This window comes from Empidonax traillii, unplaced genomic scaffold, assembly GCF_003031625.1.
Source record: "Empidonax traillii isolate 1590-97213 ecotype Southwest subspecies unplaced genomic scaffold, ASM303162v1 scaffold584:size400879, whole genome shotgun sequence".
Classification (NCBI taxonomy): Eukaryota; Metazoa; Chordata; class Aves; order Passeriformes; family Tyrannidae; genus Empidonax; species Empidonax traillii.
The window spans coordinates 238,390-263,363 of NW_020955777.1; the positions used below are offsets into that span (position 1 = coordinate 238,390).

The window sequence follows — 24,974 nt, forward strand, 5'->3', positions numbered from 1 at the left end:
CTGGTGTGTCCATATCCTGAGCTCAAGTCCTGCACACGGGGGTGGGAGAGGCAGCCCTGACTGACCCCTGTGCCTGTGGAGAGAGCGCTGAACATGAGCACTGGCTCACTCTACACACGGGGTGAGAGGCCACACATTTCATCATCTCGTTCCAAGATTTATCTGCATTATTATGGAGAACTTTAAACCACAGCTGGTTAGATAATCCCAGTTTGAGGCAGCTTCTATTTATTTTAATTTATTATAAATTACCACCACATCTTAAGTAGTTATCCCAAAGAGCATCATCTACAGTACAGAGCTGTTACAATAAACCTCTGTGTTCCAGCTCTGCAGTTAAGTGTTTTTGGTGAGACTACAAACAGCAGAAGATGAATTTATTATTTTGCACCTGAAAGATGAATCACAGTGTAAAGATCAGGTACCAGATGGTTGTATGCAACGAGTCTCATTGTGCACAGATAACCACGGACACTTTAAGCATTTATCTGTCTCTTGAGCTGCAATAAATTAGATATTGGCGTTTTAGATGGTAAGTGTTGACATTCCTGGTGTGAGGTGCCTAACACAGCAAAACCAGGAGTTCTTACTTGGTGGGAACAGGGGGCATTTATGGTTATCCCTAGTGTTTGTGACACTGGATAGAGGCACAGCAAACATCACGGAGCAGGAACATCTTCATGCTTTGGGATGCTTCCTTCGGTCAGTATCTGGTGCTAAACCCCGAGAAGTCGAGCTTGGAAATCTCCTTCTCGTTGGAGAAGTTGGTGCGGTCTATGCGGGAACTTGGGCTTCCAACTTTGCTCAGCCAGGACTTCCTGCAGGAAAGACGAGAGAGGGTGAGCAGGTGAACACTGGACACCTGGGCTTTGTTCTCCTGTCATGCCTTCCCCTCCTTTTTTTTTTTTTTGAGAGCCATAAAAAGCATCTTTCAACAAGGAAACTCCCCCAAATGAGCTGTTCTCTGTTTTGCCTCCCTCTCTACTTCAAAAGCAAGCCAAGCTATTTAAAAGCCACCAGTGTTTCAGGGAGCATTACACAATATTACATAAAATCACAGCTGACAAAAAGGCTAAAGCAGATTTACTGCAATGATCCCTTTTAAACACTATTAATAGCATTAAAATAGGTATAATTACCTTTGCAGATTCAATGCTATTCTTTAGCAAGGACCTAAAAACCCACTTATAACTGAAAATTAGCAAGAAAACAGAATTCCAACAGCCAGTTTAGTTTACCCTCTGCTGACAACTAAAAGAATGGGAACTGAAGTGAAAGTTAACGAGTTCAAAACCAGCAAAGACAGAGCAAACAAGAATCCAAATGATGTCAAAAGCAACAGTGATCTGTAACAGATTGTGGCTGTGACACGGGCAGTCTGGGTAACTGCACATCCAAACACTGGAGATGCAGCAGGTGAGTGCTTAGAGGGTTATTTACAGAAAGCACTTGGTCAGCGCTTTTGGTGGTACTAAGCTCTTAAAAACAGGAAGAAGAAAGTGGTTTAGTGTGCCATATGAAAGGAGAAATACTCCCACACAAACACCTTTTATAATGCATAAGCAGGTATAGATAAATAACTCATTAGTATGAACAATAATTACTTAAATTCCAATTTGAAGTCAATAAAAGTTGCCTCATCGAGAGTTTTGCTAATTAATCCTTTACAAAAATCACACAGAGCACTATGAAATGCAATATTCTTGCAGTGAGACAATGTTGTTGTCTTTATGCTGACAGTTGTGCTTAGAGGTTGCTTACCTTGAGCCAGTAAATCAGTGTATCCCACCTGAGATACACAAACATCTTGAGACCCCACGTGCAGGGGATTTTTTATCAGAAATAATTTTCTCATAAATTATGCTAATCCCTCACAAACAGATCTCACCACTGGCACAGACAATTCTAAACCTGCCTTCAGTGCCATTTTACCACTAAAATAGAAGCTCTCCATGGAAAAGTGTCCTATGAAAGAGAAAGCAGGCCCAGGTATCTCGTGTTCCAAGGGGAATTCACCTTAATTCAGCACTGAGGAACTCCAATATAAATATTTGCCATGTGTTCCCACATCTTCACACCTCTTGTTCTTTGCTGCTGTGAACAACCTGCCTTCTCCCCTGCTTTAGATGGAGCCTTTCCAGTAAGGAATATCAGACAGGAGTGGAACAGGAGAACCCAAATTGCCATTCTGGGCTGGAGCCCTCCAGGCAGACCAGATATTCCAACAGCAGGACAAGGGCCTAAGGACAGACCAGCCCATTTTGTTCCATACTAGGAAAAAAATTGAAAAGGCCCTTTTTATTTACCAGGAAAGTCTCTAATGAAGTTGGATGTCCCTGAGTGAGAAAGAAGAACATGTATTTGAGATACTGAATTAATATTCTAAAAATAGCAAAGATTATTGTTTTAATAATGTGATAACTACAAGTGAACAGACCATTTCCTTTTCCCTCCCTGCTTTGAAGGTGAATTTATCCTGGACAAAGCCAAAAGGAGTATATTCCTTGTCCAGCCTTCACAACAAAGATTCACACCTGGCTGTTTCCACCTCCCAGGCTCCGCTGTGGGAACAAATAACTGCAAACTGTGCCAGGGCAAACTCCATCCATTCTCAGCTCCACAGCCTCTCACATAAGGATGGAGCACACATTATGAAATCCAGTTAGAGCCACCCAGCTCCATGGAAACCCCTTACAGGATGGGAGTGTTTTATTACTTATGTAATGCAGGAGGTAGAGGAGAAAGCTGAGGCCTTTCCTCACCCATCTCCCCTCTCTCTGCTCAAGGCACAGCCCAGTCACCAGTGCTATGAAGAAGCACATTTTTTACAAGCTAAGAAAGCAGGAAATCAGGATTTCCTAGAAGTTGTTTCCTCCTTTATCTCAAGAGCATTAAATGTCACCTCCAATCTCTTTGCTAGCAGTGGTATTTTTAAAAATAGTATTAACTTAGGACTACCCAGATGAACAGTTAAGACAAGGTTCTGTGCCCTCCTCTTGCTTCACTCAGCCTTCCTAATTTCCTTTCACTTCACATCTCCCTGTGCAGGAGATGAGCTACAATTACCAGTACTTGGAATTTCAGCTTGACATTTATAGCATCCACTTTAAAATTCAGTGCTCCTACCCACTGCTCCTCAGGAGTGTGAAGACATCCTCCACCCCACTTGTCTGAAGCAAACGAGGACATTGCTGTCACAGGACACCACACAGCTTAATCTTCAGTTTTAACAGATACATCCCTCTAAACTGACTGCTTTGAGGAGCCCAGAACAAGAGCTCTGCTCCAAATAGCTATTCCCTACCATGTTTTATTTCGTGGAATGGTTTGGCTTTGAAGGGACCTTGAAGCCCATCCAATCCCACCCCCTGCCATGGGCAGGGACACCTCCCACTATCCCAGGTTGCTCAAAGCCCCGTCCAACCTGGCCTTGGACATTTCCAGGGCTGGGGCAGGCACAGCTGCTCTGGCAACCTGGGCCAGGGCCTCCCACCCTCACAGGAAGGAGTTTCTTCCCAATATCCCATCTAAACCTACTGTCAGTTTGAAGCCATTGCCCCTTGTCCAAAGTCTCTCTCCAAGCACTGCATGTCCAAGGAGTGACTCGTGGCCATGCTCTGATCCCGCTGCCCGAGTCATGGATAAGCACAGATTTGAGTTACACAATCTCCCTGTCTGGGGAGAAGCCAGGCCAGTGCTCCTGGAACACTTCCCAAGCCAACCACACAGTTCTGCATCCCCACATCCATGGGGGTTTCCTCCTGGGAACCTACAAGAGTTGGATGTGTCCTCCTCCCCCTTTTATCACTTCATTAGCTAAAGGAGCCTGGCTAAGCTGTGCCAGCTCATCACCGAGGCAACCGAGCTCTTCCCATTCATCACTTACTGGAAAACAACATCTGAAGAGCCAGCTTTGCTCCGTTCCCAATGGGATCCCGGCAGGAACAGCCTGGCTGTTCCAGGCAGGAACACTGGCCTAGCTGTGAGCAGAGCCTGGGCAGGTCAGAGCTGCAGAGCTGGCTGGAGATGGTGTTCAAGGAGCCTCACCTGTGATGCAGGATAATCACTGAATCATTCAGGGTGGAAATTACCTCCAGGATCATCAACTCCAACCTTTGACCAAACACCATCACGTCAACTGAACCTGGGCACTGAGTGCCACCATTAATAAGCATAATTAATAATGCTGGCACAGCCTGAAAACACAGGGATATCTGGAATACTGAGGAAATGGAGTAACCTTCTGACTTCCTGATTAAGATTTTTTTAAACTCCAACCTATGCTATAAACCAGATTTCTCTAAAATAAACAGTTTGCTTGGCATTGTTCTCTGACTGAAATATTTCCCTACAATAGTTCATTTTTTTTTGTATGCAAAACCTCAAACTTTTATCCTGACATGGGAAGAATTTACAGTCTACAGTGCTGGAAAAGGATCCTGAAGTGCCAATAATATTTAAATAATATATACTGTGTATATTGTGCATACATAATATATAAAAATGCCATTAATGCAAATACAACATTAATTCCTGGTGAACTAGACAAATTAGGAATATTCCTTTCTCTTCACCTCAAGCACGTTGTCACTGAAGTGCAACAAGAGAAATGTGTGCTTTTATTTAGAGGGAGAGAAAATAAAGGCCCTGGCTTGTTTATACTTGGTTTCCCTTTGTTTAGGATAAAATACTGGAAAGGAGGTTGCTTTTTGAAGGTTGTATTTACATCAGTGACAGCATATAGACTAGGCTTGCAAATATTTATAGAATACCTCCACAATATTGTTGCCTTCTGCAGCAGCACTGTCCAATTCTCATAAATCTTGCTATTTCCATGCTTGCAGAGGAAATGTGGGATTCTCTCATTGCTGCCTGGTGCCTGAGCTTTTGGGAAGAACTTCAGCCATGGCTTGCAAGCTTTTCTCTCCAATCTTAAGGGCTAAGAATATTTTACTTACAGTCTGTGTTTTTATAAACCTGGAATAGAGCAGGAAAAGCCTCCAGGAGCCTGGGTAGTGAAGACATCTCGCAGCTTAGTGCAGAGCCATTGCCTTGTCCCTGCACCTCTGCTCCTGCTGCCAGAGCCCCAGGGGAGAAGAGGACTCCAGAAAGAAAATTTATAAGCTTTGCTGTTGTGCAAAAGCAGCAGGAAGAATAAAACCTTGGGATTTGACACGATTTGAATCCATGAGCCCCATGAGAAAAAAAAACAACCAAAACACGCTTAGCATTTTAACTTGAGCCAAAGGCCTTAATGAGGGGGAGAAAACAGGCTCTGGAAGGAAACATGGGAGGGATCCTGGGGAAAAGGGCTTATATTTTGGTGCAGAACAAGGCCAAGAGCACTCAAACCATGTGTGCACCCCTGCAAAAGGAAGGGAAGTCGCAGAGGGGGAACAAAGCAAAGTGCAAGGGAGGGGAATTGCAGCCCCTTTATTCAGGTGGTCCCACCACATCACCACACTTGACCACATCCCAGCCAAGTGAGGGGCTACTCCCGAGGATTAACCCCAGGAAGCCAAAGCAGCAGGGTGGAAGGATACAGCCCAACAGGTGGGAGGGCTGGAAACCAAACAAGCTGCTCAGGCGTGGGCACAGTGGCCCAGAATAGAGCTGGAGCCTGGAGGGGGGTGGGAGCCTGGCTGTGCTCCCTGCTTCCCAAAAACGGGAATGGCTCAGCACATCGGGATTTACCACGAGGTCTGGAACTGCTTTAGAGCAGGAGAGAGATAGTTAACCAGAACTAGTGCCTGACTGGCTGTTTTAAACACAGCTGTCAGATGGATGCTGTTAATTTGTTTATTCCTTCCTTCCCTGCTGCTCCCAGGGCCGGTACTTCCCCAGGGAATCCACGAGGAGCTGTTCCTCGAGGTGCATTGCAAAGCATGTCAGCAGCAAGGGCAAACGAGCACGATCTGAGATACCACAGATATTGCGGGATATGAGCCTCAAATACACATTTTGGTGGGGCATTTCTACTTATAAACTCGAGAAAAATGGTTTGTATGTTACTCATCACATTCTGGAGGTCACTGGCAATGTTCTTTTAATGTACAAGTGATCACGACTCGTTTGCATTAACACAGAATTTGGCTCCGTGCACCTCAAATTTACTTTGCCATGGATATCTGATCTATGTTAAATGTCTTCACCTATTACTTTAAAGAGGAGGAATTATCCCAGAAGGAAAGAAACCAAGCCTGGAGTTGTTTTTTTGTCATACGCAGTGCCAAGATCTGTTGTGCATTTTCCTGTTAATCACTTTGGGAACCTTCAAGGAGAATTTAATAATTTCAACATGAGATCATAAGTATATTTTTATTAAAAGTTATCAGTATACCTCTTTGTTTAGACCACGTCAGGCAAGTCAATTTTGGCTTCTCTCAGAGAACTTATCAGAAGAATCTAAGGAACACTGCAGTCACTGGTTCCAAAGTAAAGAAGCAAATGAAAAGTAAAACCAAATTCAGCCATTCCAGTAACTTAACCAAGCTTTTATGTCCACACTGACCTACAGAAAGCAAAAGACAAAGGGAATTTCCAGCTAAGCTTGTCTTCCCAGGGCAGTAAACATCCCAGAAAGCCAGGAGCAGCCAAAAGGCCCATTGTACTCTGTCCCTGTAATCCATCTGCCTCTACAGGAGACAAGTTGGCTCCCCGGGCAGAGCAGGAATTTTGGCTAACCCCGTTCACTGCTCAGAGTGCCACTGCACGTTCACTCCACATCCATGCAATGCAAGGCCACAGGGAGCTGGGACGAGGAGGAACTGCTGCTGTGGGGAGCCAGCAAAAGCTGCTGGGAAAGGAAAGCTCAGCACCAGCACCCCCAAACTGCACCCAGGACAGACAGGGCACTGCAGACTGAGGGGAGGAAAGGACTCCAACTGACCATCTCCCACCCACGAGTGCTCCTCAAACCCTCACCTCGGCCATTCAGAGCCCTGGGAAGTCAGAATGAGTCACCACACTGGACCGACCCAGCTCCACAGAAATCCCTCTTGTTACACAGCCTGGCAAGAGTCCAACAGCCACTGGTCCAGATGACAAATCCAGCCAGGAATCTGGAAGACAACACTTCTCTGTTCTTTGGTACCCACGTTCAGCCACAGGAGCACCAGCACCCCCATTTCCACACTTGCTGCATCCTCACTGTAGCTGAGAGATTTACACAGAACAACAGATTCATTTATTATGCAAGAACTAAAAATAATGCCAGACCAAACCAGAGTGAATTCCTTCAATCCCCACTGGGATCCTGTTATTTTCCTCAAAAGTCTCCCTTACTTTACAAATCTCTCCGATAGTTAAAAGACTGAAAGGATCCAAGGAAGCTCACTGAGAAGCTGCCGTTCCCAATTTCAACCTGAAAGGGAAGCACCACCATTTTGCAGAGGGACAATATTTAACGTTTCCAGTGACCATACATAAATTTACCTTTCCCTAGAATGCCTACTGGAATGCTCACAAGCCAACAGGTTGGCTCACAACAGAGAACTTTGGGTTTCTTTTCCACTCTAGCTTGCAAAAGTGTGTTGAAGTGTTCTTGTTAATTTAAATTGCACACTTTCCAAGGAAGCAGCTACACCCAGCTTTTTAACCTCCAACCTCAAGCTGCCTTTTTTAAAGCAACTGTGATATAACACAGACATTTTAGAATCTGAATAAAAAGGAAAGTGTCTTAATGTTCTATTAGAGCACAACTGGACAAGAAAACAAGTGGTTCACCCTAGTTAATAGTTGGTTTAAGTCTTATGAGCTGAGAAAACCTGAGCTTAATCAAGACTTACTTTCAAGATGCTCTATTTTTCTGGCATTACAAACATAGCTGCAATGAGGGGGAGGCAGAAGATTACCGCGAGGGTGTTACAGCTCCTCTGTTGTCTCTTTGAGAGGAGCTGCTGGTGGTTTGCAGCCCCCCAGGGGTGCCTCCAGCATGGTGTTTCCAGGGAAAGGGGACCCTGCACCTGCCACACACAAGATGCACAGCCAGCATTCCCTGGGAGGAACATCCCCTTTGTTACCAAGCACTAGGATATGCATTATTCATTGTTTCCCTCACTCTTCCCAAAGACACCCTGTCCCAGCTGCCCTGAGGTACCTGCAGACACAACAGCCCGAGGCAGGGGGCCCTGGGGTGGGATGTGCCAGGCTGTCCCCACAGAGGGCAGACAGCCCTTCTGGCACCAGCTGCTTCCTTCCACACCGGCACAGCCCAGGGAGATGCTTCATTTACAGCAAAAGAACTGCTTTCCTTCTTGAACACATTACTTCTTCATGATGCTTTTCTCGTGACCTGACATACATTCAAAATACCATTTGTGACAGATCCAATACAAATCTCATTTTCCCCTGGCTTTTTAAGTTCCACAAAGTTATCATTTCACTTTATTAAATACCTCACCTTAAAAAGCGTTCCAAGCCCTGACCCCAAACCACTCCAACAGGAGAGATGCTGGAGAGATCAGCTCAATCTCAGACAAGAGAACCAGACATAACTCTCAACCACAGGCTACCTGATTCCCTCCTCGCCAGCTCTGTAACACCTCTAATTGTTGGGCTTGATAATTTCTATCAATATTAAGAAATCTCGGTAGAAGAAAGATTTCTGGAGTGCAGCCCCCCGAGGGCACAGCCTGTGCTGGGGTCTCTGCACTGTCACTCTGGATGTGCTCACTGAGGAGAAAAACACCCTGAAAGCTCCAAGCCATCCGAGGGAGTCAGCAGAGCATGAACATGAATCTTGGGTCAAGGTTTCTTTGTGTAAAGAAACTGCTCCACAAGGCTCCTAATCCTTGCTGAAATCAGATCTGATCCGTGCTCTTGCTGTTCAGTGGCTCCTGTGCTGTACTGCACCATGTTTTTATGAACTTGATCTGCAGGCTGGCCACCTGACAGTATTTGCCTGTTTATTTGCAACAGCAATAAAGTGAATCAAGAAACAGATTTCCTTCTAGGAAAAAAAAAATAAATTCTTTTTTCCTAGAAAATAAACTCAGTTTAAGAATCCCAAGCTATCACCCTCTCAAGGCAGGGATGGGTATTTGATTCTTGAAGTTCCCACTCACAGAAAGCAAACCAGATTTACTTTATTATTGGGGATAATTGGCTTGATCTTTCCACCTGAACTTCCCATTTGTTTTGGACACTTCCCTGCTGACTCAGAATCTGCCCTTTAACAGCACATGCTTTTGGTGTCGAGAGTTCCAGACCTGAAAAAGTAGAATAAAAGCAGAATTCTACTGAAGGCAGCATCTTGTTGCTACTGAAGTCAACAATAACATTCATAATGAGCACAGGGAGACAGACTTGACCTTTTTACAGCATTTACACAAAGAACTACAAATACTTACAAGAAATAAACATCTAAGGAAGCCCAAATCAAATAAAGCATCTTGGAAAGACAATGGTTCCACACGTTTCCAAGTATCCCTAAATGAGTCTTGTCAGTAACTACTCAGGAGCACCTCCCCCTGCACCCATTTTCACTGTTTTTGTTTATGCTTTATCATTTCTTAACTACAGCAGGTTTGGGTATTTTAAGGTGCTTGGTAAGAAAAGAACTATTGGCAAAGCGTAAATGTGTTCCTAAAACCCATCTTGCCTCCCCCCCCCCCCCCCCCATCTTCCCTTCAAGCTTCAGGGGCTGTCAAGAAGTATCAGACATGTCATTTGTTTTCTGAAATTTATGCTGTTTTCTTTCTTTCCCTTCCCCCTTTTTTTGAAGTTTTCTGTCTGGACAGGGATTGTGATGTGAACTGAGAGCTACAAAAAATCCTGAAAAACCCACAAATTTCACTCTTAGCTAATTTTACTGAAATTTATGCACAAATATTTCATTAACCTTATGCCTGACAAAGCTTGGAGTTTGTAGCTAATTGCCTCATTAGGACACAACAGGGAGAGTATGGAATGCTACCAGGCTAATCAAGATTATCTACTTGGAAATTAATTTTCTTTTCCATTACAAAGCTCACACACAACTCACAAAAAGGGCTGTCCAAGAGCATTCATGGAATTCATGGATTCAGGACTATAGTCCAAGGTTATTTCCTCTTTGGAACTGTAGAAATAAGTCAAATGAAAACTCAAACGAGAGCCCAGGATTTAAGTATTGACAGATCTCTTACTACTCTGGTACAAATCCTTCTGTCCTTTCTCCTTTGTCTCCATGACACAAACAACCTTTATTCCCTTATGTGAGTTTGCTTATTTATCCACACATTCTGATACAGTACATAAATACTACCATGCTTCCTTCATTCTTAATCCCCTCAAATGGATAAAACTCTGCATTTCAGCTTTAAGTATGATTATTTCCAGCCTGTTTTTAACTGCTGGACGTTGCTCATGACTTACCTTTCCAGTGATGGAAGGTAAATCCCCAAAATTCATAAGTATTGGTGGGTCCATTTCTTAAGAGTCCTTCACCTTTGAGGTGTATGTTAAGATCAGCTCAGTGACACCTGTGACATCCAACCACTAAAACAGCTTCCTCTTTGGGATAGTAATTTATAAACCTTTTTAAGCCAAGGGCCTGAACCCTTACAGATATAGCCCAAAAAATGGTAATATCTCTAACTCAGGGATGAAGTTTTCTCCTTTATCAAGTCTGGATTTAGCTCCTGACACAAGAAATCCAGCAGGAACTTGAAGAGGCAACACCCTTTTTAATCCAGACAAAAAGCAATGTGATCACAGCTGAGATCCGGAATATTTCATTAAATATTAATGTCTGCTGCTTTGCTCCTACAGTAGCAGTAAAAAGATAAAAGCAAAGCACAAAAAAAACCCTGCCCAACTAATCAAGATGTAGCTGATGGATGAGAAATAAGCCTTGGCCTCCTCTCCCTGCCTTCCAAGGTGAGTTCCAGCACCAGGTCCATCCACAGCTCCTCAGCTGTGCCTGGAGATGGACAAAGAGCTGGGAACTGCTGGAGCAGGTTCCCTGCAGAACCCACGGCACTGCTGGATGCAGATGCTGCAGGACACCAGGAACAGGGTCCCTATCTTTCACAAAACACAAACCTCTGCCTTTACTGGGAAGGAAGTCACACATTTTCCCCAAATTTACAGTTGATGCACCACTGGTGTGACCAGCAAACATCAACTGGCCAAACCCTGAAGCAACAGGGAAGACAATGAAATCTGTTGTACCTAAATATACACACAACCCTCCCAAGATTAATTAAAGCTGAACAGGGAGAGCTCCAAGGAGAACAAATTAGCAGAACAGTAAACTATGCATAAACAATTGAGGCCTTTATCTGCACAGATCCCTTTAATGCAGTCACATTTACCACGAGCACACCGGACAGAACAGTTCCAGGGCTGCAGCTGTAACAGGAACCAGAACAGTCCCCCAGTTCTGATGGAAACCTGGCTGCACACCAGGCCCAGACACCACTGAGGGGGAGGAGGGAGCACTGCAGTTATACAGGGACCAACCTTCTCGTGTCCCCAGTTTTTCTCTCTTTATTCCCCTCCCAAGCAGAGCTGATGTCCAGCACCACCTCCCACCTGCTGAGGAGTTTCCTTGGTTGCTGGGTCCTGCAGAAGGCAGGAGCAGCATCTGCACTGCAAAGTCTGACATCAGGGGTAAGACCTGAGCCAGAACATCTCCAGTGTGTGAGTAGAAGATCAGGTGACAGGGAACAAACCCCCCTTAGGGCCCATACGCTCAAACATGGAAGCCAGAGAAACAGAGAACTAGGTACACTTTCCACTCCTGTGCTTCTATAAAAATACTTTTGTAGGCTGGTCCCAAGGAACAGCTCTCAAAGTAGGGGATTTTTATGTAAAATGTGATAAAGGGCCTAAATCCGTGCTGTGATGTTACTATGCAACATTCAAACCGCACTCCTTCCTCACATGTTCTGAAAGTAAATCCAGTTGGAAAGGAAACTTCCAGTCCCAAGCAATTACTGCGTACTGACAGTTCTTCAGGGCACCTCAGCGAGCCCTGGGAGAGGCTGTGTTTGCCATGGAATGCAAAACACTTCCCTTATGGCAAAATTCCTTCAGATAATGAAACTGTTGCATGACAGATGCTGCCTAGAGAATACAAATCAGCCCAGCTCATCAAAAGAATTTTTCTGAAAGCAAATTATTTCTCATTAATTATTACTTTATATACATTCACCACATTTACCAGCCACTTCAGACAAGTTTATGTCTCTGCAACTGATACCGAGTCCTATGAAATAACACAAAATAAACGAGGCATGACTATAAAAGCCACGTTTGTACCATATTCCTTCCATGAATCTCAGTCAGAAACACAGGATTTCAGCAAAACCCCTAAAAACCCCAAACCAAGAACTTCCATTTTCCAGGAGTTCCAAAGCATTTTGAGCTGCCAAGTGGAATTAAGCACCAAAAAAAAGCCAGAAGACAAACCTTGTTAATATATTAGAACCAACCCCTCCTCCCAATAATTAACAAGTTATTTATTGAGCTGTTTAAGAAATCCAAGTCTGTCTCACCCTTCATCTGCAATTAACTTCATAATGAAGCAAAAATTCTTCAGGCCTCTGCATATTTAAAACCCTTAAGTAACTTTCTCCCATCTGAGACGATGCAAATGAAATCCAAATCCAGTTGAACAAGCCATGATGCTGTGTCTGGTGTCTGTTCTACTGCCATGCTGAATGTATTTTCACTTTTCAACCTGATGCCTCAGTAATGCAGACCAGATCTCCAAATGACTAAGAATACCAAACAGCTTGGTTCTTCAGTGATGTTTGGCATTTTTATTCTCTTCAGTTTATTAAATAAAATCCCAGGAAATTATATTACCAAGGTACTGATATATATTGTAAAAATGAAAAGAAAATCATGGGGTGTTTTCTCTTGCCCCAGACAAAGCACTGAGGGCTTTGAAGAATTCAGCAGTTAACGCAATTAGTTAGGATGCAACTATAAATCACATTCCACTTGGCAGTATGTGAAATTTCAGACACACAAACCCATGAACTCTGATCCAAACAAGTAGGGGCATGCAAAAACCAACACATTTCCTTAAGAAGGGTTTTACCTACACTGGTGTATTGCTATTACTATTACTGCCTAAATTGTAACAGCCCCTGCACGACACTAAGGGCACAATCACGGTTGGTTTAATACTTTAATCTGACAGAATTTGAGTATAACGCGAGACATTTTTGTGGAAATAATCCTTTGATATTCCCAACAAGTTCATCTTGCGCAGACACTAATTAAACCATTTTAAACACTGCTCAACTAGAAAAAAAGAAAAGCTTTTGCACTCTGGGGCCTCAGAAGAGGTCGATGAGGTAGCAAGGCTGGAGCTGTAACAGGGGAAGGTTCATTCACTGAGTAAAGGAGTTATAGTTAATAACAATTACTAGTTGCTCTGTGAGTAGAAAGTAATCCTTTCCACCTCCTCACTCCATGTTGCTGAAACATCATTTTCCATTAAAGCTGTCAAGCAGCTTTACCAAAACCAAAGGGTTTAATTACACTCAGCAGTCCCAAAGCTGCTGTCTCTTTCGGAAAAAGTATTCTTCAACTTCAGCCACCAAAAGAAGATGAATATTTCAACTCGTCCCTTTTCTCATGGCACTGACTCCCCTGCAAATAGCTGGAAAACAGCACTCTGGGAGTGTAGTTGGTAAGAGAAGTATCTAGAAGGCACCAAAGAGCTACTTCTACATATGCAAGTAGATTGACACCTAGTGTGAAAACACTGAACTACAGAGCCTCTACTGCACATCTACAGGGAGTAACTTCAGTTAAATGTACACGTATTTGGTACAGTGCCACGAGAACCAAGTCCTGCAAACACAACCACCTTAAAATTGTCCTTTTTTTTTTTTTTTTTGATAGATACCCAGAGCCAAAAGTGTTGTACCAGTGACTGAGAAGTGCAGCTTCCAGCAGAGCAGAAATGAGACGTCAGCAGAGAATCAGAAAAAGGAAATGAGAAAAATCAGGGAAGGAACCCTGATATGAGCACCAAGACAGAGGAGCACAGGCCAGCTGGTCAGGGACAAGGTCTCCCCAGCTCTGGATAAGGTGAAGTAGAGCAGTTAGAGACAAAGGCCTGCATGATTCAATATTAGAATTTACGGCTGAAAAAGATCTTGGATGCTTTCATTCGACTCAAGGACTGACGAGGAGTGGTGTCAATAGTCTCCAGGCAACTGTGTCCTTTAGCAAAAGAAACAGAGGCAGAAAAGACAGTCAACGTATTGTAGAAGAGATAAAAGGCTTTTCATAGTCATTCCACTGCCTGGTATCAGCACCATTATCCTGGAATTCAGCTTATTAAATATATTCAGGCAAAGGCATTTTCACTCCTGCAAAGCCACCTCAGAAGTCACCTCTTTGCTCCCACCAGTACTGGTGGCATTGGCGGAGATTTTGGACCTAAACACATTTTTCCTGGCAGTTTCAGCCCTTTCAGACCTATTTGCACATCCTTGCCTTTAGTAATTTAGCAAAAGCAGTATCTGAAAGGAGTAGTTTAAAAAGCTGATGGAAGAGCATCCACTCCACAACTCCCAACTCATTTATAACTCATTTTCCACAACAATATTCTAATATCTGTCTCGAGCCCAAAAGCACCAATGACTAATTGTATCCTGATAACCCACTGCCCCAGTTGATGGTTAATTGCCAAAATTAATTACTTTTGCTGAGTAAATATGATTCCTTACCCTGACAATGTGTTACTCATTAAACAACTGACAAATCCTGCTGTTGTGGATACGACCAAAGGGTTGTTTGCCCTCTGGAAAGCTCAGGACTCAGGGGACCCTGTGCCTGATGAGTCAGGAGCGAGCCATGACTTCAGGAGAAGCTCTGGAAATGGCAAATGCATCTGGAAAAACGAAACCAGTGCCGCTCCCTGCGCCATTTCTGCAAGGACACAGAACTCAGCTACACACTGAGCAAAACTTTCCTGACAGTAACGACACTGTACACGCCAAGTCAACTGGAAAATGGTTCCTTGGCACCACTCAAACCCTACAGAGCTCTAAAGGGGAAGCTAAGGAGAATTCACTCGACCCCAGAAGCCCTGCCAATCTCCAATGTATCCAGCTTTGCCGCTCAAACTGAGCATTTGCAGAAGTTACAAATACAAAAATCCCATCCATTTTGTTTTGTGCTTAAAGCCAAACAACCTGAGAAACTGAACTGAAAAAAAATTCAGATTTTTCAGCTCAACCAACTGATTCAGGACCTATTTTCTCTTATTTGGCATTAGTATCACACTGGGTCTGATCAAAAGAAATAAGATTTATATATATCACAGCCTTACTTGAACAGAATTGTTTCCTTTATTTTTACCATCCTTTTTTCTTTATTAGTGAAAACCAGACACCAGAACAAAGTGTGCAATGAACCTGAACAGAACAAGAAATACCTGGAAGTTATTCACAATACTCTTACTATCTCCTTTTCACTAAAGATTAGCGATAATCCCACGTGTTCAGATGTATTAATCAAGTATCAAAAAAAAAATCACGAGACCAGCTGAAATCTTATGGGGTCTTTAAGCCAAAATTCACATACTTTGCTTGCCTTTGGGTCTTGGCATTATCTCGGTGCCAACTTGCTCTGCAATACATAACACTGAAAACCTTTCTTTAAAATAGAATTCCAATTCCCATGTAACAGTTTTGTACCAAGCACTGGGGCCTTGAGAAAAAGCAAAGCATTGTCACAAAAACATTGTTATCAATGCAGTCAATCAAGATGCTGTCACTGAGTCATGAGTGAATTATATATTACCAGGGTGCCTGAAAACAGGTTTAAAAAGCCCTGTTCCCTACAGAGTTCATTAACTAAAAACTCATCTCCCTTTCTAGACTTTTTTTTAATTCACCAACTAAATCACACCAGAAGTTACTTGTTAGAGCGATAGCCCTCTTGGCATACTTTCTCAAGTTCTAACCCTCTCTTCCAAAGGAATTTAATTTTTAACCTTTCTTAAAAAAAAAAAAAATCTTTCCATCAAGAGCCATATGCTCTGAAAAAAAACCCCTTCACGAGGCTCTCTATTTTTTTATTTATCACTAGGCAGCTTAAATTTCATCAAGGCAGAATTTCTTTGTCATCCAGTCACTCTGCCACACTACAGGGGTATAAATATAACCAAAACCCTCAACTTACATTGCCACAAGAGGCTCTTGCTTCCTGTCAGGCTGGAGTGGAGCCAGGACACACAAGTGCCCCTGGATTTGAGTGTCTGCTGGGCTCCAGACAGCTGCCCTTTCTGTTGCAGAGGGACAGAATCGTGGGCACAGAAATACAAGAACCTGCTCCTCCTGCCCATCTGGGTTTGGCTTTTTGAGCTGGTTACAGAACCAGAACTAATGTTTTCTTTTATGTCAGCATTTAGAGGACTTCACCGTATTCCTTCCTCTTCAGCAAACCCCAGGATCAGTGTAAGAGCCCTGCAGAGGATCCATTATTCCTGCCTAGCCTGGGGGGACACAGCACAGCCCTTGCGTTTTGTGTTCCTGGATTTAGATGTGACCTTGAGATTGATTCCCAGAGCCATTGGCACCTTGCAGTGCTGATCCCCTCGAAGAGCAGAGGCAGGGTGGGAACAGGGTTGCCAACCACAATGGCTTAAACAAGTGGCATTGACATGGACTGTGTGTTCCACCCTCGGCAGCCCAGGGCACCTCTGGGCATTCCTTTCCCCACTGGAGGATTTGCCTGATCCCCTGACAGCTCAACATGCCCATCCTGGCCTGTATTTTAAGAGGTGTAGATCAGGGAACTCACACCCACCTAGAGACAGCTGTTCTGGGCTAACCCTTGCTACATCCCAGGTATGGCTCCACTGACATCAGCACATTACTGAAGGCACACCAAACTGACCTCTCCTCTTTGTCCTTGGAGGTTTTCTCTAACAACAGCAACAATAAGCAAGTGCCTGCCAGGGAAACCACGGCTGCAAACAAACACTTGGCTGCCCTGGACACGACCAAAGGGACACAACCAAAGCCTCACATGGCCAGAGGGACTCACAGCCACTGCCCCCAGTGCTCTGGCACATCTGCTCCTGCTAGTCACTGAAACACCAGCCACACAGCTCAGATCACCTGCAAAGAACAAAACAACATCCTATTTCTGTCAGGTCCCTGTGTCCCAAAGCACACCCTGATTTCTGAACAGGCCAAAGGGAGCAGGGCAAGTGCATCCCATAATAAGTGCCATGACGCAGGCAGGGAGATATGCACAGGCACAGCCTCGGTGCAGGCACCTGGGCTCTGTGTTCCTACAGCAGCCACCCATTCCAAGGTCTGTGGCATCACTCTGGAGAGCCACATCAGCTGGAAAAACACTGAGAGCGTTTCAGGAAGTTCTATTTTCAACCCCCTTGGTAACACAGACCTCTTTTAGGCCTTCCTACAGGAGTCACGTTCCCAGTGACACCATCCCCTGGGGAGAAGACAAGTTTCCATGCAGGACTCCAGCTAAAGGCATGAAGTTCATTTTTTATCTCCATTTGGGAGGATAATTAAAGCCCAGTCAGGAAGTGCAGAGTTAATAACAGTGGTTTCCTCAGGGTAAAGGCCCAGGGAAGGGTCCCTCAGTGATCCCTGCACAGGTCACAGTGCTGTCCCACAGCTCCAGCATCCCCTCCCACGCCAATCCCACAGCAGTGTTAACCCACAGCCACCCCTGCCAGCCCCACACTCCTTCCTGCCCCAGCCCCTCGTGCTCTATGCTTGGCAATTCCCATGTCTCCAGCAGGCAAACCTCACGTGTCTGACAACTAGAAAACTCAAGGTAGTTTTTAAATCTCTCAAACACAGTCAGGCAGAATATTCAGCATTTCTCAGAATGTATGGGGCTCGCTAAAACACTAAAATCGACAGCCTTCCACATGTTTCTGGTTGGGAGTAACAGGAAAATCCCTCAATATCAGCTAAACCACACACTTAGTTGAATGGATTTTTGTTAGCCTAAATTTACTGAATAATTGTGACTGAACTCAGGCAAAAGAGCATTCAAGGATAAGAATATACAATTTTAATGAAAGACCATGGGTCTGGTTTTTTTAAGTGTTCATCCACGGGTGTGCAAGCCCTGGGAAATCTGCTGTGTGGACTCAGAGCAGAGAAATCCTGCTGCTGTCCTGGTGCTGCACCAAGCCCCTCTAAAAGGATAATGCAGACAGCATCACATTTCAGAAGAGATTTCCTGGGTGCCTGCTGAGCTGACCTTGTTTACAGGCACTCACTGAAACGAGTAATTGCTCGTATGTTCCCCTCCACACTGGATTTTCTGCCTATACCATCCAGATGGACACGAGCCAGAAAGAAAATGTCTATGTAATTACCCAATTAATTATTATTAGTGCTAGCATTTAACAAAAAAAAAAAAAAAAAAAAAAGCCAGCTGGCACACTAACAATTGCTGCCCTTCTGTTGTGCAAGGACTACAAAAGGCATGTTTGGATTTTGTGGCTACTAACAAGGAAAGTTAAACAGTTCTGTTTTAAATTAATCACAGGATCAGAAGAGCAGAGAACGGAGCAGAAATCAGGAGACAACTGAAACTAAGAGTCAGCACCAGATCTCCTGAGTGACTGAGCCAGTCAGGTCATCTCTGTGCTACAGGTTTACATCTGCAAATTAATCCTCTCATTCTCTAGCTCCATTCCTTAATTTTACTGCCTGTTCTCTGGTCACAGGACTCATGTTGGTAAGGGGATCTTGACTGACTACAGCCTATCATTCTTTTCTTTGTACTGCTAAAGATCAGGGGAATTTGGGGATTAGAAAGACGGGTTTCTCCTGGACCTGGCAAAACCCCACTGCTCCAGCTGGGCCCGAGGAATCAGCTGATTCAATAATGCAATTATACAGTTTAAAGCAGTCCAAAAGCAGTTTGTGGAAACTAGATGAGAGCATAACATATCCTGAAATTGTGAGCAGTGCTTCAGTGGTATTAACCAATGCAGAGCCCCAAACTTACAGGGAGAAACTCTGTTCTAAGGATTAGCACAGGACTGGATATCCACAGTCCCACAACTCCTTCAGCTCCATCACAAATTTGCCATAAGAGACTGTACTGAATCTGCTGTGCCCCAGTTCCTCCACAATACAGGAGTGATCCATATGCAGCCTCTCAACTGAATTATTTTCCATTTTAATTTAACAAAACTGTTCACGTGTTGTAGGAACTGGACAGTACAGAAACCTGGAACCCCAAAATCTATTAGATCCTGATCTCCAGCACATCCCAGCAGATCCCAGTGAAACCCCAGGCACAGTCAGCACTTCAATCTGAACCCAAGCAGAGATGTATCTCATTTCACCCAGGCTAATATTCAGCACTTTCCCCTGACTGAGAGGATGGAGCAGCCAGAGGAAAGCTGAAAACACAAATAAGGCCAACTGTGACAGCAGGGTTCATCCCTGGGACAGCATTCCAGCAGCTCTGCTCTCCCCAGCAGGTCCCACAGCAGTGTGAGGACTCCTGCCCAGAGTTCCTGAGGGCAGCAGTATAACACAGCAATTCATCTCTAACAAAAAGGGCTGCAGCCCTCCAGCCCCCAGACTAACAAGGAAGAGCTCAGTTTGCAGCCCCAGCTGCTGGGTGTAGCCTGCAAGAGCAGGGCACAGGTCTGGGACTGGCAGCAGCTTTTCCCCACCACTCCTGGGATAGCCAGTCAAACCAACCTCGTTCCCCTAAACTCTTGAAAATCCCCCTGCAAAACACCAGCCTCCTGGATTTACTGAATCCTTAATGCCTCCCCCGTGACAGTGGGGCAGAGTTGTGCTGTCTGAGGAGTTTCTAGTGCTGCCCTTGAAATCTGATTTCCAGGAAGGGTTCAGAAATTCCAGTAAGCAGGGCCAGAGCTCAGGATTAGCATTTGTACAGCGGAACTGCAGTGCAGGAGAGCTCCTCTGTGCCACATCAAAGCTGCTCACATCCAAAAATATGAGGACTGAAATGTCATTAAATGATTGCTGAAAGATCTACAAACTAGAATAGATTAGGGGTTTGCTCCAGATGGTTTGTTTTCTAGCATGTATTAGAATTCTGTGGCTTATGGAGTCAAAAAGAGAAGGAAAACTACTCATTCAGGACCCTCTTCCTTTACAATGTTCATTGGAAGCCCAAGGAAACTTTGTCCAAACTGAGTATCAGCTGCTCCGTTTTAAATCAGGCATTAATTAAATTTATTGACTGGTTTTTTCTAAATTAAAAGCTTTCTTTTTTTTTCATTGAGTTCTGTCCACTTTCCAGACTGATTTTCTTTGTTCCTTCAGCAGCAGGGAAACAAGCAGGAAGAGCCCTGAGCACCACGAGAGCAGAGCACGGATCTGAACAGCAGTGGAAAGCATTCGAGGTGCACAAGCAGAGCATTCATTCCACATCAAAGCAGGCAGCTGTTCCACCCCAGCTACAGAAAAACAGCTCCAAGAAACCCAGCTTGGAAAAGAAAGCTTCTAAGGCAGGGACTACATGAAATCAGCTCAAGAGCAAAAGGCTGTCAGACCAAACCCAGGGGCTCCTCCAAGCTGATGTGATTCTTTCTACAGAGACTCAACGATCCTCTTCAGAGGGGCCACAGAAAGACAAAGATACAAAGAGGAACATTAACCCTGCAAGAGAGTTGGGAACCTCCAGCTCTGTTCCAAGGAAACATCTCAGGGCATGGCACTAAGCCAACAAACACTGTATTTCCCTGGAGAGCGAGATGAGGGAGCAGAGGAAGGAACTGGGAAAAAAGAACAAGGTAAAATTGAGTTATAATCAAGTTACCCACTGATACATTTTTCCACTGCTGCAATGCACTAACAGCAGCTGAGAGCAGAGCAGAAGCAATTCTGACTTTTCTGCTGTTGGCAAAGGGTGCGTCTTAAGCAGATGAGTGTGAAACCCACTCCCCCTCTGTAAAAATATGGTAAATAAACCAAACACAGCTTGTCAGTGAATCAAATCAGCACTACAGCATTTTGGGGGATAAAACAAACAGGCATCTCAGCAACATCGCTAGCCTTCAGAGGCCTCTCCTCATCAAACAAGCTCTAACCTGCTCACACAGCATGGCATAAGGGACAGGGATTTTGGTTACAGTCCCAGATTCCCACGGCTAAGGAAGTGTTTGCATCCTGGAGACGATGCTTTTCTCCACCAGAACAGTAAGGTCAGCAGCAGCAAGATTCCAGGCTTGTGCATGATTACAGCAGTAAATTCAGGTGTAACTCCACCCACTGAGCACAGGGTTCACAGCTCATACCTCCCATCGTGCAACTTTAACATCAGCTCACTGCTGCTTTCTCCTGTGGATTATAAACACCTCCAAACCCACAATAACACCCTTCATCCCTCTTAAGACAGAAAAATAGTCATAACAGGCTTGTTCCCTACCTATTAATTTTCAAGTACCAGCACACACACAAGGAAAACAAAAAAATTGCCATTCTGAAGTTGTTCCTTTTTGTTAATACTATATAGATTATATATAATCTATATATATATAATATAATAGAACAGCCACATTAGTTGGTTGTTATTTTCACAACTTGTTTGAAACACCACATTCAGCACAAGTTCCAAGAAAACCTACACTAAGTACATGCTTTTATTGATAATTACTGGTTTGTTGGCACAAATTTATTTTTGACTGCTTGCAAAAATAAGCTGGGGTTCGAAAGCCATTTAAAAATCCTGGTTTAGACTGAACTTTTACTCATTAATGTCTCTATTTCAGTGTTGTGCTGGAGCACGAAGGACATGTAAAACACTTTCTTCAGCACAAAAAGCCACAATAACAGCACTGAACTGCACCACATCCTCCTGTATCAGCAGTAACAGAACACCTTCACTCGGGAAGTATCAAAGCATTACATGTGGTCCCAGTAATATCAACAATAAAGAATGTATAAGTGCTCAATAAAAAGCCGCCAGTGGAAATCATACATAACTCTAATTTCTATTTTGAAACCAGTCTCCCACAAAGCCCCAGCAATCCTGCACAGAGTTGCTGCAGAACAGTTATTGTGGTTTAATTAAGATGAATTTAGAGTCAAAACAAGTTTGACTTCTCAGTGTGGATGAAAGGCAGATCACTTCTAGTTATGCAAGAAAATGCCTCAACTGAGCGTTCAAACAACAGCTCCCCTTGCCTGTGTTTACAGTACAATCCAATACAACCCTGCAATCCTCCCTGCTTTTAACTGTGCCACAGGGATTTTGGAATTGAGTGTTTCCACAGACACCCCTCAGTTAAGCCAGTGAAAGCCTGGAATTCTGTAGCAGAGTCAGCCTTGGTGAACTAACACTCCAAAGGATTTGGGAGTGCAACACCCACCAGAGACAGGAAGAAAGTCCAAGATCACACACTGAGTTTTCTAAGACACTGCATGAACTAAAACACTTTTTATTCCAGATGCACAATTCCAGAACTTCAGGCCTGCTTAAATGCAGGGATAGTATCTGGTAAATGCTTTATAAACATAAAAAGTAGCTTTGTGTCTTCTCTGTATCTAATATTTAAACAACTATTAATATGCCCCCTGGTAATGAGACCAGGAATGCAGGAGACCCACAGCAACTCTTCTTCTCCCCCCTGTTTAATAGGCCTACGAACATGCACAGTGTGGAACACCTTCCAATCGCAGCGAACAAAAGGAGTCCTGGGGCTGCCAGTAAAGCAGCTCGTGTTTATGGTATGAGACAAAACTAAACCATGGATTTCAGGGTAATGGCTGGGACAATTAAACCCTGCCCAAACTCAGTAACCTTACATGTCAACAGGGACATGGGCTCTTCAACAGCACCTTTTGTTTTAGTCTCAAATCAGACTAAACTGCTCAGCCTGCACTCCTTGAAAGAATCCAGTACACAAAAGGTGACAAAAAATGAGGATTAAGTTCTTATAGACAGTATTTGGTAAATCCTAAATAGTTATTTCCACTATAAGTCTATGTTTAGCATAGAAACAAATAATTTCTTTATAGAAATATATAACTATGAGACTTCAGTGATCAGAAAGCAGACACTTGATAAGGAATTCCAATTCCACTGAGCTACTGCAAGCTCACAATGACTGTAAAAATGGCTGGATTAAAAAAGTCTCCAAGGTCACCCAGGGCAGCTGAAGCAGCAGGAGCGTGGGGAACATTTTTGCACTATTCTATATGCAGAGACCTGCCCATGGATAAAAGCTGCCGTGGTTTGTGGCAGATGAGAGCGCAGGGACGATCCAGCACAGTGGAAAGCAGAGGAGCTGTGCCAGGAGGACACATTTGGGGCTGTCCCTGGTGGGCTGGGTGCCCTCCAGGGCAGTGACACCTCTGCCTTCAGCCCCTGCAGCCCACAGGGAAAAGGGCCTTTTCCTGGGCCCCAGGACAGGAATTCCCTTGGGACACTGCTGGACAGCCCCGTGGCAGGGGCAGCACAACCAGCCACTGGGCTCCGTTCCATGCTGGAAGCAGGCACAGCTCCCTCCTGCCCCTGAGGAACAGCCTCTGGGGTTCCCTCCCATAGGCCAGCAACAAAAAACTACCTTCTCACTCACCTGGCCCACCCCTGGGCTTTTCATCAGAGTGCAGTTGTTACAACAAACTCATTAGTTCATCTACCTAATCTCAACTGCGAAAAACCCCAGAGAACAAGGTTTAATCCCATTCTTTCCCAGGTCATCATCAACAGTTGAGTAAATTTAATTTACAGATCAATAACTAGCACAATTCACAATTTATATTGTCAGTTTTCAGCAATAAACAACCATAGATAAGAAATTATTACCTCAAGCATTCACTGTGAAGAGACCGTCACATTTACCATTCTATTACCCACATAGGCTATGCCTCAACAATTTTGTTTTCCAGTATACATTAGTTTTACCTTTAAACAAAAACGTATAACCAAACCCAAGAAACCTGTGCTTGTTACAGTTGGACCCACACTGAATTAAAAAAATCCCATTTCCTGTCATCTGAGTGCTACTGATTCCCACTGTAAACCACCTTCAGCAGGGATTAATGTAAAAAAAAATTGAGCAGAAAATTTTAAAATATTATTATTACATTTAATATTTGGTACATAAACTCAATCCTAAAATGGACAAAATCTCAAAACACAGACTAAATTATATTCATTTTATATGTCAACACCAATTGAGTATTAAGACCTAGAAATATGCTCAGTTATAGTCTAAATAAGGAGGGTAATTTTTCCTGGCATTTAGTTCAGTTTCATGCCCTCAGGGCTGTTCCCTCCAAACAATTACAAATTATATTGAGGAAGAAAATTCTTCAGTGTCAGCTGGTACAGAGAGGAACCTTGGATACACCTGACTAATGAAAAACAGTGGCAGGTGTAACAGTAACTAAGAAAAAGAGTCTTTTTCTCCCCTTTCACATTGCAAAAATGTAAGTTTTTCTATGCAAATACACATTGAAGTAATTTAAGTCTTGTGCCAGTTAAATCTTAATGAATATTAATTCTTCTTAACTGACGCTGATATTAAAAATTACCCCATTCAAACAAAGTTAGCATTAATTTCCTAATTAGAGCCGATTTCCAAGACAAGCCATATATATTTAGAATCCTGCCTTTCCTCAGGCACAGGAAGAACACTTGCTGTCTTGTCTAAAATGTCCTAAGATTCCATATTTTAAGGTGTCAGCCCGACTTGAAATCTTGGGTTTTTGGCAGAAATTCTGGATCTGGCAACCCACTAAGACCCTTAATCTTCCTTTTTTAATGGCTAACTGAGTGATATGTCAAAGTTCAAAAAATTCCCCATGGAAAGCGAGTTGCAGGCTGTCAGTGCAGGTTGCCATGGCAACAGCCACCATGACTACACAGCTCCAACCTTATTTAGTGAATAAAAGGGAAAAAATAGCACAGATACAACAGCAAAAATCCCTGTAATGTAAGTATCCCTGAAAAAAAAAAAAACAAGCAAATAGGACTAAAGACTACCCTCCCTTACCTCTTTTTTATCATCAGCCCATACCTGGAAAAAA

The 24,974-nt window shown here is 43.7% G+C and overlaps 1 protein-coding gene across 2 annotated transcripts in view; it reads right to left on the minus strand.

Annotated features, from left to right (window-relative positions):
- Positions 1-205: 205 nt before the first annotated feature.
- ACYP2 (acylphosphatase 2) overlaps positions 206-24,974 on the minus strand; it is a 28,799-nt gene continuing 4,030 nt past the window's right edge. For both annotated transcript variants that reach the window (XM_027898216.1, XM_027898217.1), the window contains exon 4: positions 206-818. In XM_027898216.1, the coding sequence (XP_027754017.1) occupies positions 704-818 (115 nt within the window). In that variant the 3' untranslated portion in view covers positions 206-703. The remainder of the gene's footprint in view (positions 819-24,974) is intronic.